The sequence below is a fragment of the Lycorma delicatula genome, chromosome 1 (genome assembly GCF_047948215.1).
Source record: "Lycorma delicatula isolate Av1 chromosome 1, ASM4794821v1, whole genome shotgun sequence".
Lineage (NCBI taxonomy): Eukaryota > Metazoa > Arthropoda > Insecta > Hemiptera > Fulgoridae > Lycorma > Lycorma delicatula.
Genome location: NC_134455.1, coordinates 1,571,364 through 1,590,544, shown reverse-complemented (window position 1 = coordinate 1,590,544; position 19,181 = coordinate 1,571,364). Strand labels below are relative to the sequence as shown.

The following is a 19,181-nucleotide window of genomic DNA, read 5'->3' as shown; positions in this document are numbered from 1 at the left end:
TTTCATGATATCCAACTTAAAACAGAAACATTTGGTGATGGAAAAACACTTTTTTTTTGTTTGAAGTTCAATAACCTCTTTACCAGTAAATGCATAAATTTTGTTATCAAAACTTGTAGAGAATTTAATTCTGAGAAAATTGATGTAATGTAAGTTTCTGTAAAACAAAAAATCCCCTTTTATTATTAAAAACAAAAATTTACAGAAAAATATGTTTTAAAACTCTAAAAATTAAAAACAGTAGTTTTTAGTACAATAAATTTAGACTTTTGAAAAATTAGGTTGGCAACAGTAACCGTATGCTTCAAATTTAATTTAAATATTACTCATTGTCATCATAAAATTGTATTTACATTTACAGTAATAAATGTTAATTTGGTTGGTTTTTGACATAATTTTGATTGTGTTTAATTATTTCTGAAAATCAAGTTATGTAGTGTTTTTGTGTTTGTTGAAAAATATAGGTATTGTTTAGAGTACTAAACAATACGTATATTTTTCCAGTTGAGTTTGAATATAAAAAAGTACAATTCTGTTTTGAATTTTTTATTTTGAAAATAGCCATGTCTCTTCACTCGCGCAGAATATGCTGATATAATTTTTTTTACGGCTTTTGCGATGGAAGTGCTGTAGCTACGGTGAAAAAATATCAATGTAGGTATCCTAGATGAGTAATTCCAAACCATAAAGTATTTTATAGAGTTTTTGATTTTCATAAGAATGGTATACTTCCAGCTCCCCCGGTTTCATCTGAATATCAACTGATACATGGTGATGGAAAAATATTCTTTAGTTTGAACAGCTTAGTCCTGCAATGAACAAGCAAAGAATTTCTACACGACTTAACATTCCACAAAGTACAGTATGGAGGCCATTACATGCTCACAAACCCTTTCATATTAAACAATGTGTCTAGGAGAGAAGCTTTCTGAAATTTTTTAACAGTGAATTTCTTACAGAGCTTGAAAATTTCTCTATGGTGAAACGAATTGAAATGTACTATTAACTTAACGAATGAAATAAGACAATTATTAAATGAAACATTTACTGGTAAAATGATTGGACATTGAGAGTCAGTAAATTGGCCACGAAGAGCACCCTTACTCCCTTAGATTACTATTAAAATGTAAGGTATACAAGCAAACAGTAGACCCAATCAGTAGACTGATCGCTCACATTCTCAATGCTGCTGCTTTCATCAGGGAATGCAAAGATATCATTAGGTTGGCGACTTTAATTATTGTAAAGTTGAAAAAGGCATCATGTCAGTGGTGAAATTTTTGAACACTTATTGTAAATTAATACAGTATAAACCACAGTAAGTATTTTTTTTAAAGTAAATTAAAAGTATTTTAATGTTTCAAAGATTTAGATTTATTGTACTGAAAACCGCTGTTTTTAATTTCTATAAATTCATAACATTTTTCAGTTTTTTTGTTCTGTTTTGTTTTTTATAATAAAAGTTGATGCCTTATTTTTGATAAGCTTTATTATATCAATTTTCTCAGAATTAGATTCTCTTCACATTTTGATAACAAAATTTACACTTTTATTGGTCATTTAACAAAATTATTGTACTTCAAACCTTAAAATATGTATTTTTCTTAACCAGATTTTTCTATTTTATGTTGGATATCATGAAAATTACACGAGATACAGTTTAAATTTTTCAGAGCAAAAACATAACCCACTGGTTGGTCTAGTGGTGAACGTGTCTTCCCAAATCAGCTGATTTGGAAGTCAAGAGTTTCAGCATTCAAGTCGTAGTAAAGGCAGCTACTTTTATACGGATTTGAATTGTAGATCATGGATACCGGTGTTCTTTGGTGATTGGGCTTCAATTAACCACACATCTCAGGAATGGTCGAACTGAAACTGTACAAGACTACACTTCATTTACATTCATACATATCATCCTCATTCATCCTTGAAGTAATACCTAAATGGTAATTTCCGGAGGGTAAACAGGAAAAAGTAAGTAAAGTCAAAAAACAACTATCAAGTTTACCCCTTATACAATGCCTCAGAATTTCAGTATACCTCATTTCATCGGGGGAACTGAAATCCAAGCAAAATTTTTCACTAGTCATAACTCAACAACAAATCTTTTTGGATATATGTTTGTATGAACTTTTTCCTTATTTCAAGCTCTAAAATTCAGTTCCCAAATTAACTCAATTTCTTCCTTAAATAGCTCTGTATATATTTATAACTTTTAACTTTTAGAACTACATTAAGGAAAAAGCATTCTGGTATATGAATAGATTTATTTACAACGAAAAGGATACAGACCAGCAATGGTGAAATTTTACATTTAATAACCGTGGGTTCTAGTCTGCTTTCAGTGTTTTTTGTTTTTTTTAGTATAACCATTAAAAGTCAAATTGAGCTCTTGCAGCCTTTCTTTACTAGAGTTTTGAAATCAGCACTTATAAGAACTAATGTTCTTATAAACGTTGAGATTTATAAATACAGATGTCAGATGTTCTAAAAATATCCTATACCTCCATATGCATCCTTATTTGAACGTTATTTTGTTTCCTGTACTGTGTTTAGCCATCATCTATTGGAAAAACAATTTTTTTTTCAATTTTTTATTTTTAATTATTTTGAAAAAGTATCTGCTGAATTTCAAGACTATTTAATGTTTGTACTAACTGAAAGCCAACAGATTTGAAATTTTAATGTTTGTTCATAAAATTTTGATTTTTAATCATATTTTATAAATATAAAATATTAAGTATGTTACATTTTAATAACTTTTAAACCATTAGAAACTTCAAGAGATTTGCTATAAAAGAATTGTTGGAAATTTTAATTTGTTCAAAAATTTATACCAAGCAACTTTTCATAGATATTGTTTGTTTTCAGTAAAAATATGGAATTTCAATGGGGGCATTCAAGCCTGTGTTAGTAATTTTTCTTTTCTCTAAAAAGTAAAACAAAAATATTGTACATTAATAAACCTTTTAGAAAAATTTCTGCCGAGTTTCAAAGATAAGTAATAATTTTTCATGTGTAATTTACGTGTTACTTACTCATAAGATAAAAATCAATTTGGCTTATGTAGTTTATAGTAAGTGATATGATTTACTTTATTTATTTAATAATAAATTCATAGATTTATTTATAAAATAATAATTATTTATAAAACTTGTTTAGATACATAGCTATTGATTTATATTCATTGTTTGATAGTTTTATTTTATCTTTGTTATCAGTGAAAGAAATGCATATGCAGTAAGAACTCAAATATAACATTCTGTTGAAAATATTTTGAATTCTATTGAAAACAAATAAATGAAAATTTAAAAAATAATTCCAGAACTAATGTATTGTTTTCCAAATATAATATCTTTAAAATAGTAAACATAATATTAACTTATACATCAGTGCTGAAATTTGAAACATAAGATAAGATTAATGTCAAACATACTGTGAATGAAGTCTCTTAAACAGTGTTGGCTGCTAAATCCAGCTTTGATATTCCTAAGACTTTTATAAATACATTTTTTTTGTTACTCTTTTTGGATGAATGATGGCCAAACTCAGATAATTCAGACAAAGAAATCCTGTTACAGGGACCAGTAAGTGAATGCATTTGATTTCATTCCACGCTTTAGACTGGCCTCATTTTGTGTGTTAACATTCTGTTGTGCATAATATAACAGTATTTTTTGTAGCTAACAGTACAGTCTTCATGAGCTGAGGCAAAGCCCATTCTCCCTTTTGATAAAATGGTTGACAAATGAAAACTAGCAGTTTAATGCTGAAATTAGTATCCTGGATGCTGGTATTTAAAATGTACGCTTGTGTGCTTAATTAGATGTTAAGCTGGGTCAATGGTACACTTTACAGTAAAATCATAAAAATAGGAGAAAACACAGTTACTGTGTAAATGAGTGTTAAACGTGTGTCTGTGTGTAATGCATGCAATCAATTTATGAGCTTGGAGGGATGATGATTATTACTCTAAGTAAAAATATTTGCTGTCTGCTTGATAATGGGTTATCAAATTAATCCTTTTGTAAGGTAATGTAATAATTTAGAAATGAAATAAATTCTGTATATTGTAAATTCTTATAATAATGAATGATAAAATATTATTTATTAAATGTTATTGAAAATATTAAAAATGACTTAAGTACACGAATTTGAAACAATTTCTATCGTTTAGAAATTTAAAGTTCTTGTTGTTACTATTTATTAAATTTTAACATGTTTGAAAGATGGAGGGTGTTTGTTAGGAAGATAAGGTTAGAAATGATGAGGTGTTGGGGAAAAGATAGGCAAATGCTGAGGAAATTAAACGGTAGAATGATGAATTCAATTGGGCATATGATGAGAAGAGAATAGTTCATGGTTACAGTAGTTGGAGGGATGGTTGAGGGAAGATACCAGTTGGTTGACAATTTAATTAAAAACAAAAAAATAAATTATTAATTGATCCACTTCATAATTTAAATAGAACTACATTCCCCGTGTTAGAGTAAGTTGTAGTTTGTATAAACAATATATTTCCACTTACCAACAATTTTTTTAATGTATTATCCAAGCACTTTCAGAGTCATTTCTCCATCATCAGGGATTATTTAAAACTATAAATTTGTATCCGTGCATATAGTGTTATATGTATAAGTTGTAGTATTTAATACCCAGTTATTAAATTATAATCTTCAAATATTAATTTGTAAGAATCGATTTTTAACAATCTTTCTTTGTTATTTATTTAAGAAATTAATTCTAGAATGTAGGTTTGTTTATATTGATATAACATACTTTATTATACAGGTTACCATATTCTGACTTATTTGGTGGTGTAAGTGCTATGACAAAAAGTCAGTTTGAACTAGTCAATGGATTCAGCAATATGTATTGGGGTTGGGGTGGTGAAGATGATGACATGGCTGCACGTCTCAAGTCAGTCGGTCTACATATTTCTAGGTATCCAAATAATATTGCACGTTATACAATGCTTTCACATCGTAAAGAAAAGGCTAACCCAAAAAGGTAACATAATTTCTGGTTTAAATTTAATTTTAATTGTTTAATTATTAAATCGTGTTATTTTCCCAAATAAATATTCTAATCTGAATTTGTTAATTTTACAATGAAAGTTGTAATTTATAATTTTACAATCAAACCAGTAATATATGTTATCGGTTTGACTGGAGCTATTGTATTTATCTGACCATTTTTTTTTTCTCTAAATTTCATTTGGCAATATTTTTTATGAATGTAAAATTCATTATGATTCATGAGAGATAGTTGTCATTCAGAATGAGTGCAACTGAATTTGTCATTGTTGTAATAAACAGTCGCATGGAGGAATTAAAAATCCCTATGTTAGCGAATTGAGTTTTGAATTAGTAGAATCAGTGATGGCTCTTGAGGTTAGAATTTGATACCTTAAAGAGGTTGTAATTTCATACTCTGTGTCTTGGTCTGATTTGTTAAAAGTAAACCTGTGGCCCACCTTCAGACAAGATGTTCAGTGTCATACAGCTGGTCCCAAGCAGGGTCTGGTTTCTAAACTGGTCGGTTTCCAAATTGATTGATTAGTTATTCTTAGCAGATCATCAATTACTCAGTCTAACTCGGTTGAATTAAACTTATTTAACTTGGTTGGCTGCATCTTGTTAGGGGTGGCTGGGCCCAAAATCCACAATATATCAGCTATATTTTCAATAAAAATTCATTGTTTTCAGTGTAGCTCGACTAAAAATGGATACGGTTAATTTCTTTTCATATCTTAAATGATATTCTAGGTGCATACTGGACTTGACACGATTTTCAGCTAAATTCTGGTGACTGGTGACTGAACAATGCAGTTTAATTTTGTTCAACAGATCATATGGTTTGATGACTTGATGACAGTCAACAGTTTGATGATTTGATGACCCGATATGAAGAAAATAACATTTGAAGAGTTGTAATCGATGGACTATTTGGATTCCTTAGTAGTCCCCACCCGGACATCCGAACAGGGGACTAGTTTACCTCCGGAATATTTTACCAAGGAAGGCGCCTCCATCATTGCTATATGAAAATGCAGAGAGCCACATTTTCTTGGAAAAAAAGCAGCTGTAGTTTTCCATTGCTTTCAGCTGCGCAGTACTCAGAGGACTGAGTGATGTTGATATGGCCATTTAAGTCATTCTAACTCACGACCCTAACAACTACTGAAAGAGCTGCTGCCCTCTTTCAGGAATCATTCCTTAGTCTGGCTCTCAACAGATACCTCTCCGATATGGTTGCACCTTTGGTCCAGCTACTCTGTATCCCTGAGCACTCAAGCCCCCTCACCAACGGCAAGGTCTCATGATTCATAGAGGAGGATTTATTGTATAATTCAAAATAAAAATTATTTATTAACTAATAACATTTTACCTCTAAAAAAATAACTCAATTTATCTTAGATGGATTGGTAGTTTTTTAAGGTATTTTACATCGTATTTAAACACATTTGATGATTCATATCACCAAATTTCTAATGCTGAAAATTAAAAATTGTATACTGTGTCTAAAGCCATAGGTAATTTTTATATGATTTCCTTTGGAAGTAACTGATGCATTGCTATTTCATAACTTAGTGAATCAACATTATATTAGATGAGTTTGACTTTGCTGCACTCATTCAATTGTAAATGAACTTTTCTCAGAACCAAATGTCCTCTTGTTTGATATATTATCCAGAAAACATGTTATATGTGCATCCAAAATAAAGGTATTTTTAATAGTGTCTTTTTCATAATTCTGCTCCTTTTTAGAAATTGATATCTGTTAATTGTGTATTTTTTTAGATTTGAGATACTTTATTCTGGCCGGAAGAGAATCAAAGAAGATGGACTGAATAGTCTCCAGTACCGTCGTCTCAGTCTGATACGTAATCGTTCTCTAACGTGGGTCCTTGTTGAGTTAGCTGTTCCCAGCTGATGGCCTGCATGGGCTCACCTTTGGATTGGTGGCCCCCAGTGACCCAGGCTGTGCCTTTACTACTGTAATCATTATTACCATTAGTAAATAAAGATTTTAATTTTAAATTCATCTGAAACTATCATTAATTAATTTTTATGTATTAAATACTGATAAATCTGTAATTATGATTAGTCAGCTGTGTATTTACGTAAAAAATTATAAATTACGTACTTAACAAAAAACATTTTATTTTTACAATGAAGTGAAAAACCAGCTATTTTTTCCACTGACAAAAGCAGCTAGAGTTTACTTTATAGTAAAAAAAATTATTTAAGAACCTTTCTAGTCAGTTATTGAGAAATGGCAGTTTGCTAATAAATATTTGTCAGCAATAATGTATTGCTGTAATTTTATAATAAAATAGCTTTGTAGAATGATAGGTGTTTAAATTATGTGTAGATGATATTTATAGTAATGATATTAAATTATAACTAATTGCTTTAAAAGTGTACAATTATTGTATTCTTATACAATCATTGTATCAAGTTGTATATTATTGCAACATGTTTATGTATAATTAAAATTTTTATCTTGCATATATATATATTAATATAAAACGTGATATACCTGTGCCTAGCATCAATAATTATTAGCATTGTTGACTGATAAGGTAGTAATGGAAGTTAAATTATTATTGTTGTTGTTATTATGTTCTTAAAATGTATTTATATTCTACAAAAAAAAGTTGGGTTTTCACTTAAAATTATGTGTACTTAATTTAGTACTTATTTTTTTAACTTATATTCAATATTTTTGAAAAATATTTGTGAATTTAAAAAAATTATAATTTCAAAAATATGAATATTACAATAAATTGTGATTTATTTTTACTCTTTTTTTTACCAGATTGTGACTTAATTTTAAAATGTGATAGTGTACATATTTATTACATAATAGTTAATTATATAAAAGTATTTATTATCAGATTGTTAATTTTTTTTATTGAATTTCATTTATCCACTGTAAGTGGATTTCCCCAGTATTTATAGTTTTATTTTTAAATATTTAATAGTGTTATTGTTTCTTTAATGTTGTAACATCATTATGATATTATTTAATTTATATATTTATGAAATTCTTTTAAAGAGAAAGTTTGTTGAATATTGTTTGTGTTCCAGTAAAGAATTGCAGAATGTTAGAGATATTAATTTAATATTATTTTTTTTTAATGTTTCATGAACTTCCTCACTTTAAGCAAGTCATATTATGATGGTAATTTTTGTATCTTGACTGTTTTTACTGAATGTTAAATTTTTTTAGAATATAATTCAAAACCATCACTCTGCTTTATTTAAAAATGTTAAATAATAAACCCAGCAAAATATTCAGAGAATAATGATATTATTTTATCTATTAATAATTTGTAAAAAATATATAATATAATTGATGGAGGAGATAATGAAATTTGTTTAAAACTCATTCTTTAAAATTTGTGATAAGAAGTTCTGAGATTGTGGTTAGATACAATGTTTTGTAAGGGAAAATTGGAGACCTATCTCTACCTGACTGACACTTCAGCCATTAATATTCTTTTAAAACTAAGAATAAGAATTAATATTCTTATTCTTACCAATCTTTTGACCATTAAGAATTAATAATCTTATTCTTACCACAGAAGTGGTCCTTAGGTAGGTTTACAGGCAGCTCTCCTACCAACATCAATGATACACTCACTGGCTTTTCAGTCTATCCTTAGGATAGCCAGATCGGCACGTATAGAACCAATAATGAGAGAGAAGGGGAAAAGAATAAGCAAAATACATGGGTGGTTAGAATGAGTTATACGTTAAATAAACTGGGGTAGTTTAAAATTTATCCTAAGATCCTAAATAATTTTAATTATTTTTTATTGTTAACTTAAATTTTCTGAAATTGTTTTCTTATCACAAATGACATGCTGATCAGACTCAAAACACCTAATGCTTCAACCTTTTAGATTTATATGTGCTCGCTCTCTATTCTAGTAATTGTGTAATTTGTTTATATCTTATATACTTTTTAATAATATTCATCGTAATTTATTAACCATTTTTATCATGTCTTATTTAAATTTAAACAGTAAGAAACAGGCTTTGCAACAATATATAAAAGTATCAAAATAAACAAAACCAAATGATTACTCAAATAATTCTCTTTCTAAATAAAAATGATTTCTTCCATACATTAAGGGCTGTCATTTTTTCTACCTGTGAGGAGTTCATAGTAATACTTTGAGACCTATTGTTTGAAAAGTTTGTAAATTACAATATGTATAGCAAAGTAGTAGATAACAAGTGTAACATTGTAATTTTATTTCTCAAAAAATTGCCTCTAAGCTTATTGTAATTCATCACTCTTTTCTGGGTCTTAAATATTATTTTCCACAAAGTGCAGTTATTGTAAACACTATTCCATATTCAGTTGATTTTTCATTTTCACATTTCGATTTTGTATTTACCTCATGTTACAGAATGCAACTATTTGTTTATATCGCTGAAATGATTTCATGGCCATTTATTTTCATTGACATACAGAATCAGCAGCTTTATGGTTTCAGTACAGTTTGAAGAGCAAATAACTGTTTTCAAATTGAGTTCCAAACTTTGCAAGATAATAATATAATTTTGTTTTGCATAATCATTGTTCTACATATAAGAATAACTTAACTGTCAATACTGAAAAGTTACCATTGTTAACTCACGTTTGGAATCCACCTCCTTATACTCAAGATTTTGCAATAATTATATTGGTTTTAGTATAAAGTAATAAAACATATCATTGAACTGCTACTTCTGATATTTTATGTTTTTACTTTTGGTATTTTCTAAAATGTCCCAACTTAAATGATAAAGTACATTTTGGTGCACATTTTATGACTAAGATCCATTTAGTAAACATTAAGGAGTTACATTTAAGAAATTTCTTAAAAGCTGCTCTTGTTACCAAACACAGATAAATAATCAGAGCAGTTTTTTTTGTAGTAATTTTTTTTTATCACAGAACGTACACCCATCAGTTTTTGGAGTAATTTTGTAATTTTTGATATACTTTTTAAAATTTATTGCATAATAATTAAGTATGTTTTGTTCATATTTCCGAATGGACCATAACTTTTTCACAGATAATTCAGTGATAAGATACCTTCTTACTTGTTTTCTTCAGCTGTTTGATAGTTTTTCCACTTTCCAATGATTCAATAAAAATTAATCATAGATTTTGTTCCACAGTTACCCTTCCCTTCTTTCAGATCAGCCATAAGCAGAGAGTTAAAAGAATTTAGTTTACACAATTTAATAATTTTTGGTTTGTGTTGTAGATAGAAATGATCTTGCTCATAATTTTTTTAATAAAATATTCAATTCTTATTCTACTTGTAGGTTTATTCTATTTCTATGTTGGGGTGCTTTTGGTACAACAGTTAAAATGTATTTTACAATTAATCCTTAATTATGTTTAGCTGCAATTTTGTACAATGAATGTTATAACTGTACCTTTAGGAAACAATAAAACACCCTTATAGGAGGGTACATTTGTAACTAACAAACGCTTGTGATGTAGAACTTTTCTAACAATTTGTTTTTTTAATACTTATTCCAGTTAGCTTTGTTTCTAATTTGTTTGGTTGATTTTCATTGTACGTCTACTAATTAATTATTAAAGATTGCCCAAACTGGTTATTATAATATTCTTTCTATTTCATATTTTAAATTAAATTACGCTTAAAAATTTATATTTACTTTGACACAACCTTACAAACTATAAATATGAACAATAGGTTAAAGAACTCATCAGCTATTTCTGATATGACAGCCTAGTATATAGCTAGTAGTGTGACTTAGTGTTGTACTATAATCAAAATGAAAATTGATGACTATTTTGGGGAAAAATAATGCTATATGGAATTCAGTACATTTTTTTACACATTTGCTCTGTCTAACCAAAAAATGTTACATTTGATTTAGATCACTTTGGAGTATACTTTTTCAGTTGGGTATTTTTATATTTGATTTTAAAAATTTTATAGAAATATTTCTCTATTTTTATAATTAAATTTCTTCTTCAGTTTCTTTTAACTTTTATGCCTTGAAATTGCAGCTTATATCATTGGCAGATCTTAACTTGGACATAGCCATTGCTATGTCCAAGTTAAGTTGGTCTGTACTACTGTGAATAGTACAGATGTACGTTATATTTGTAAAATCTTGTTTCAGTTGCATGTACCTGGTTCTTACTTCATTTCCTTTAGACTATGAAATGATTCTTGCAATAAATTATTTAAATTAAATTTAAAAAATTTCAGTAGTTCTGTTTTAAGAATGTCAATTACTAGAAGTTGGGATAAATATTAACTTTAACTTGATTATATTAATTTTGTTCTATTAGAAAAATTATTTAATGTTTATTTTTATACTTTTATAAATTTATTTTTTTCATTTTTATTTACTTAGTAAATTGTTAATCTGTAGTTAATTGTCTTATTTTATTTTTGATGAAAATAATACTTAAATAAAATACGAGAAATGTTTCACTATTATTCTATGTAGCACTGCTACATAGAATAATATGAAGTGCTCCAACTAGCAATCAAGTGCTATGCTAACTGTCTTAAAACATTTGGTAAGCTCTTTATATTCATTCACTTGTTTGCATTGTTACCGACACAATCTGTAATTCATATGTGATGTAATCAGTCCATAACAAAAATCCATTTCATTATCTCATTAAGGATATCGTGAACAAAATTGTGAAGTATATTCTCAGTAGTGTCAAGCTAATGTAAATTGGGTAATGATTGCATCATATTACCTAAAATATGGATTAATGGAGATTTTTAAGAAAAACCATATTGTATTTTAAAGGAAGAGTTAATTGTATTTAACTGTTGTACTTAATTCTATGAGTGGATGTGTATTTGTAGGTTAATGAGATATTTACGGATTTGTGTTTTGAATATTTATAAATATTAATATATTTCAAAAGAAAAGTCTATCTGAAATATTATCCTATTCTTATGAAAACAATTTTTTTTTATGATGAATGAATGTTTTAAGAATTATTACTTACTTTATTTTTCATTATGTTAACTTTGGCTGTTTCAGATATATCACCCTTTTTTTTTTAATTTCATATTAAAGGTATATTAATATCAGTTAATAGATTACTTTGAAAATGATGCTCATATTAAATAGAAATTAGATTAATGACGATTTTAATTAATTGTTTATATATTATTTTGCCGTATACTTTGTTTTATCTCATAGTAAAACAGTATGAGGAATTAAATATAATCTAATAAAATGGATGTATGAGGAGATCCAAAAAAGTAATAAGACTTGATTTTCTTGGGGGAAAATTTAAATTGCACAAAGTGGCAATCCTACAAGTTCCTAGATGTGACTCATGTCAACTTCAAGTTGATTTTGTAGTCATCGAGTGTCAGTGACCATTGCGTAAAGTGTTTTGGATAATCACTAACCTCAGGAAAAAATACTAATCACTGTTACAAATTCAGTTTTGTATCCATTTAAAAAAATTCCCTTTAAAAAAGCAAACAAACTGTTGAAAGAAGCATTTAATGTAGAGTACGTATCATACGGAACATGTTTTCATTGACATGACGCATTTTTGGCCAGATGAGAGAGTGTAGAAGACATGGCAAGAGGGGTTAACCAAGCATGTCGATTAGTAATATTATGGTGAACACAGCAAGTGTATCATCATTATTGTAATTGTGTGTTGGCATTTGAGGGAACTACTACACATCTCAAAAAGCAGCGCCAATATTTTGAGTGAGCAGATGCATATGAAATGCTTAGTATCCATATATTTGTATTCCACAGCTCTTAATACCTGACCAAATCGAATATCTTATAATGTGGAAACCATTGACAAGTCTTAGATGTTCCATTATGACCTGAGATGAAACAACGTAGCTCCCATGGAAACTCAACTTCTTCATCACCTTCAAAAAAAGCAAAAGCCGCTCACAGTGCAGGTAGGGTTATGATGGTCATTTTTTTTTTTTTTATCATGAAGGATTCGTTTATCAACATCAGGTACCTACAGAGACGACTGTAAAAACTCTCTGGTACATCAATGTGTTGAAGATAATGCTGATTCGTTTCAGAAAAAAATGCCGTAGAAAAAATAGAAAAAAGTCTGTTTCATCACGTTAGTGCGGTAGTGTGGGACTATCTAAGTGCCCATGTCACTTAGCTAGTCTGTGAATTCTTAAATAGAAAATAAATTAAATAACTAAATTTTAATTTAAATTTAAATAACTATTTTTCAACCACCATAAAACTCAGATCTAATTCTGTGTGACTTCTGATTGTTCCCAGAAGTGAAGAAGGACCCTGAAAGTGTTAAAATTAGACAAATCTTGAGGTCATAAAGCCAAGAAGTAGAAATGCCAAAGTGCTATTGAAAGATGGTCTGGATTTCATGTTTGAAAAGTGGATCAAACACTAGAAGCAGTGTGTTGCACTTAAGAATATAGATCAGAATATAGATTTTTCAAACTACATCTCTTGCCTCATTATTTTTTGGACCACCCAAGAACTTAAGTTAAAATGTAACATATTATACAAGAAGCAAAATCAAAGATTAATATTGTATATTATTAATTGTTCATAAATATTTTTTATCTGTTTTATTATAATGAGGAAAAAATCATTTTAAACTGTTATAATTTCATCTTAAGTGTGTTAAGAAAATCCAGCCATATATTTGTAATTTACATGAAAAAAATGTCTAGTTTTCCTAAAGGTGGTAGCAGTGAAAATGATTTTAATGAGATTTAAATAAACTAATCAATTCACTTTTAGCAGAATAATTTGTAAATTTGATTATTCTGTATTAGGTTAGCTTTTATGCTAATAAAATAATTATTGTTATGTATGTTATTCCCCTCATCATAAGATAAAAGAACAGAGAAATAAAATTTTAATTTTTAAAATAAATTCATTTGCACACATACATATATATATATATATAGTTTATATTAAGTTATGAATAAACTGTAAATTGTTTAAGCATGACTGTTTAATATATTTGAGTAATAGAATAAAGGGGTTAATTAATTTATTTGTTAATAACACATTGACTGATGAAAATTTATTTTAATGTTGAATTTCTGTGCGTGATGCATATAGAAATTTAAATTGAGTTACATTTTTTACAGTTCTTTTATTATTTACTAGTGTGCTTTTATCTTAACTGATAATGATAAGAATTTTTGTATATTCTTTTGATTTTGACCATTTTTAAACTTAACTTTTTCCATTCAGAAATATTTTTATATACACCCTCTATTCAGGTACATTCATTATATATGGTGAATTGTTTCACGCTGCATGATTTTCTAACAACATACATTACATTTCATTAAACTCTATACTTTGCTGATAAAATTTACATTTAGTTTTAGCATGGTGTTCCTCTTATAAGTAAAATATTGATATTAAGATAGCAGAAATGGTTATCCAGTGAAGAGACATAAAAGCTGATTGGATTTGGTAATACATCTATATTACCAACCTCCGCAGCAGAGCGCTAATGTCTTAACAAGAGGTATACAAATATTACTTATCAAAGAATATCTAGTTATTTAGGAATAATTATAATACAATTAAGTAAATGTTTCTTTTTTATAAACACACAGCAATAAATTTTTAAGATTATCAACATTAAACAAAAAATAAAAAAATTACTAGGAAATTAGTTTAACCAGACAAATTTTTAATGAGTTAATAGTTGGATATAAAGCAAAATATACCTAAGAATCCTAAACTTGTAAAAAAACCTCCTAACCTTCTTAACCAAATTATTTATATGGATATTAAATTTCAGATTACAATCAAAATTTATCCCAAGGTAATTCTATGTAAAATTATTTTTTTGTTATTAATAATTTTTCTCCTGTTAAAAAAATAAATTATTTCAGTTTTAATTGCATTAATGCAAAAAATATTTATATATCAAATCATTAATCAGTTTCACTCAGATTAGCCTTCATTTACCAAGAATGAAGTTTTTTTGTTTGATGAATCGGAGGAACCCCATTTACAGGTGAAGTGTCAGGCTTGCTAACAGGTTCTGCAAGATGTTATTAAAAGTGCATATGTGTACCTGCACCATATCGACTAAATCTCCTATCTTACTGATCCTCTCCTCCCAATCCATGCAAACACAGACCAATGACAGCTCCGCAGACAGCTGTCCTTCACCCCTTCACCCTCCGGTCTGGTTCTTTAACTCTGTCCTAATCAGATGACTTTTCTAGGCTGGTCCAAACAGAATTGATCTTCTGTCTCTTCATGTTTTCTATTTAATCTGCTCCTCATTTGTCTTGTTCTGCTTCCTTCTTTTTTATTATTTTGGCAGCTAGTTGTTCCATCGCAGATCATTCTTGCTTTCCTCTCAGCATGTAATTTATTGTGCTTCCTGGATCAAGTCCTCCTAAGCATACCCATTCCTTCATTTACATCCATCTTGTGCACTCATAAAAAGTGTGTTCACAGGTATCTTATCGACCACAGTAAATACACGGAGGTGACTGTCTCCGTTTGAATTTAAACGGGTAGGTATTAAACACTCCATGGCCTGAGAGTAATTGGGTTAGGTAAAACCCTATGTCGCCATGCTTTCTCTTTAGCCAGGATTTAATCGTCTGAATGATTTCTTTGTCCAGGCCCCCGTTTCAGTGTTTTTCCAATATTTCTACAGCATTAGAATTTTGGCTTCTTCCTTCTCCATACCCTCATATATTCTTTTAAGCTGGGTAACCTTGAAGTGTATTGGAGATACACCTGTAATTACCTCAACCACGGTATCGGATATTGTACGATATGCGGCTACTGTATTAATCACTGCCAGCCTGTGTAGGTTAATTTTTTCTCCAGTGCTATTGCCCATACCAGTACTGCAGGAAGAAGGACAAATTGCTGCTGTCAAAATGAGTCTCCTCGTATGCGACCATGGGCCCCTAACCTGTTTCCCATTAGACCATCCAGGGCCATAATAACCTTTTTTACCTTACTTGTTATTTCCCTAATGTGTGTGGTGAAAAGACTAGACCTGTCAATCCATATGTCCAAGTTCTTTATTATATACTTTGTGGTTTTCACACTCCAAGTCCATCAACAGTTATGTTTATATCTCACCAATTTTCCTTCGACCAACCATCGGTAAGTATACGTCTTATTGGGCATCAGTTCCATTCCCCTTTCTTTCAACCAATTGCTTATCTTTGATATTGTGTCATTCGCTAGGTCTTCAACCTTCTCTTCAGCAAAGGGCAAATCTTCAGCATAGGTGATTAAAGTAGTGTCACCTTGAAACTTGCCTCAAAAGGTCATCAAAGACCAAGTTCCAGAGGATGGGGCCCAGGACCGAACCCTGCGAAACACTCCCGCCTATCTTAAATCTCACCTCTCCGTCTTCAGTCATTGACATTACGTTTCTGTCATGTAAATAGTTCTTTAACGTTACTTGAAAATACTTACTAAAGCCCCTATTTCATACTGTCTCTAGTATTGTTGACCAAAGTACGCTTCTGAATTCACCTGGTTACTGCATAACCAGGTGTATCTGTCTGGTTCTCCGGGTGCCCGTTGACTGTCTTTTGCCCAGTCACATACTGTTAATCGCATTGACCATGGACTTCCCCCTTACAAATTCATACAAGAATCCACTCCAAGAATGATGATTAGCCTTCACTAAAAACATGGCCGTGTCATCAGCAAAACAAACAAATTTATCCCGAATATTAAAGTTGAAAATATCATTCATATACACCAGGAATAAAATCAGTCCCAAAACACTAATCCTATGGAACCCTAGAAATCACAAATACACCACTCAGTTTAATACATTGTGTAGTTTCTTAAATATGAATTAAATAAATTCAGAACAGTCCCCCTAGTACCAATATTATGCAATTTATTCAAAAGAAATGAGTGATCAACAGAGTCAGAGACTTTGTTTTTCATAAAAATTCCAATAACATGGTCACAATCATTCAATCTTTCTAGAATCAGATTTGTAAGAGTAAACAAGACATTATCAATTCCAGTGCCTGATATGAATCCAGATTGATTTTCACCGAATAGATTATATTTTTAAAAAAATGCAGCCGATCTAAATTTAATACACTTTTTCCCAGAATTTCAGACAAAGACAAGGTCAGAGTTTGTAAGTCTATAATTTATTGGCTCTCTTTTATCACCATTTTTATATAATGGAATTGCCTGTTTAGAAAATTTAGGAAGAACGCCATTAACAAAACATAAATTAAAAATACGAACAAAAAGCAAACAAATAAAAGAATTAAGCACTTTTACGATGTCATTTGATAACCCATGAGTTACAAAAACATTATTATTCTTTAATTCAATAATTAATTAAAAATTTCATGAGATGTAACAGACTGAAAAAAATAGAACAACAAGGCTCATTATACTTCAGTTTCCCATATAACGGCCTACTTCCACAGTTTATAAAAATATTGCTAATAATAGATACAGCAACAACATTAATTAGAAGAATCACTTGTTACAACCCTTTCCATCCACCACATATAATTCAAATATATTGTTTATTTTAGAGAAGGAATTACTGACTTCTTGTAAGATTCTAAATTAATTTATTTTTGTCCTTAGCATTTATAATTTTTTTAGAATAATAATTATTTTTGGAATATTTCTGTAGATTTTATAATTAAATATGACTATATTAAAAGTTTGTCTTTTAACTTTATTTATTATTTTTCTGTTTCTAATAGATGTTAAAATATTTGTAGACATCCGTGGCTTTAATCTATTAAAGTTACAACTTTGTATAAATCTAATAAAAGATGCATTTTCATATATTTTTTCAAAACTTCAAGAAAATTATGCAATGACTTACCCTCATCACAGCATTTAATTATATAAGTCCACCATTCACTTTCAGTGTCAGCCTTCAGATTCATCTCATCAATACAAGTACAACTTCTACCATTACTTAAATTCAAACTATCACCATTATAATATCCAGCGACACCATTTTTTTTTTTTTAAGTGTCTCCAATGATCACGTAATAGAAATATGATCAGTGACAGTTGATTCTAAGACATTTGGGGGTCAAAAAAAAATCATGATTTATAAAAATATGATGTATATATATATATATATATATATATCACTTACAAAAGAATTCATACACTCAGTGATCCTTGTAGGTTTATTAATATAGGATGTATAAGCAAAGCCAGCTACAATATTTAATCATTCCCCAATCAATTAATATGAATAATGCTGCACAGAATTGTACTTTAAAATAACCAATAGATTTAAAATTGGAATACATATGAGATAAAAATTTTCCTAGTTCAAGGCTAGGCGATCTACAAATAACTGCCAAGCCTGTAACCACAATAATTAAAATTAATAAATACAGAATTACTACTTTGAATAATGTTTGTATCAAAAGATAAATTATATAAATCATTTATAATACAAACACATTATTCATTGTCTCAACAAAAATTATAATGTGAAAATTAATTTTAATATCATCTAACAAAATAAGAAACTTGGTCTTTATGACAATTTATGCTTTAACATTACAACAAATAAATTTCAGATCATCCAACCCAAAGAAAGAGTAATTATGTCTAAACTGGATAGCCTCATTATTATAATTGCCAATATCTAGCATATTATGGAACATTAAACTAAACCCATGAAATAAAAATTTAATTAACAAAATTAATTGTTAAGTCCAGTGCTATCAACTATTTTATAAGCTCTTTTGATGTAAATTCTTCCACTGTTAACCCAACAATAATTGAAATTATTATTTTTAGTAAAAAATCTTTTCAAACAGCAAATTTTTGTAGTAGGAGACAAATGATTAAAAAAACCGACGCTCTTTAAGATTTCTATTAATATAAATATCAAAAAGTTACCGTTTAAATCTAGCCAAATACTACTCGTTAGAAAATCTGGAAACAAAATTAACTATGATAGGAGGTTTATCCTTATTTTTAGTAGTATTTATTCTATGAGCAGCATTAATGACCCCATTCATGCTGTAGAAAATATTTAAACATTTAAAGGTATATCTATATGTTCGTTTTTAGATAAAGGAATCTCATGAATTTACATTATGTGCTCACTATGTAGTGTTTTTCTTGGGAAACTAGAATTTTGATTTTCACAAACACTTGCACTTACAGCAG

General features: G+C 28.9%; 1 protein-coding gene across 6 annotated transcripts in view; it reads left to right on the top strand.

The window, feature by feature from the left end:
• LOC142318745 (beta-1,4-N-acetylgalactosaminyltransferase bre-4-like) overlaps nt 1–7,899 on the top strand; it is an 84,050-nt gene extending 76,151 nt beyond the window's left edge. For all 6 annotated transcript variants that reach the window (XM_075355459.1, XM_075355290.1, XM_075355200.1 and 3 more), the window contains exons 6-7: nt 4,792–5,010; nt 6,804–7,899. In XM_075355459.1, coding sequence (XP_075211574.1) covers nt 4,792–5,010; nt 6,804–6,936 — 352 coding nt within the window. In that variant the 3' untranslated portion in view covers nt 6,937–7,899. The remainder of the gene's footprint in view (nt 1–4,791; nt 5,011–6,803) is intronic.
• The last annotated feature ends 11,282 nt before the right edge of the window (nt 7,900–19,181 follow it).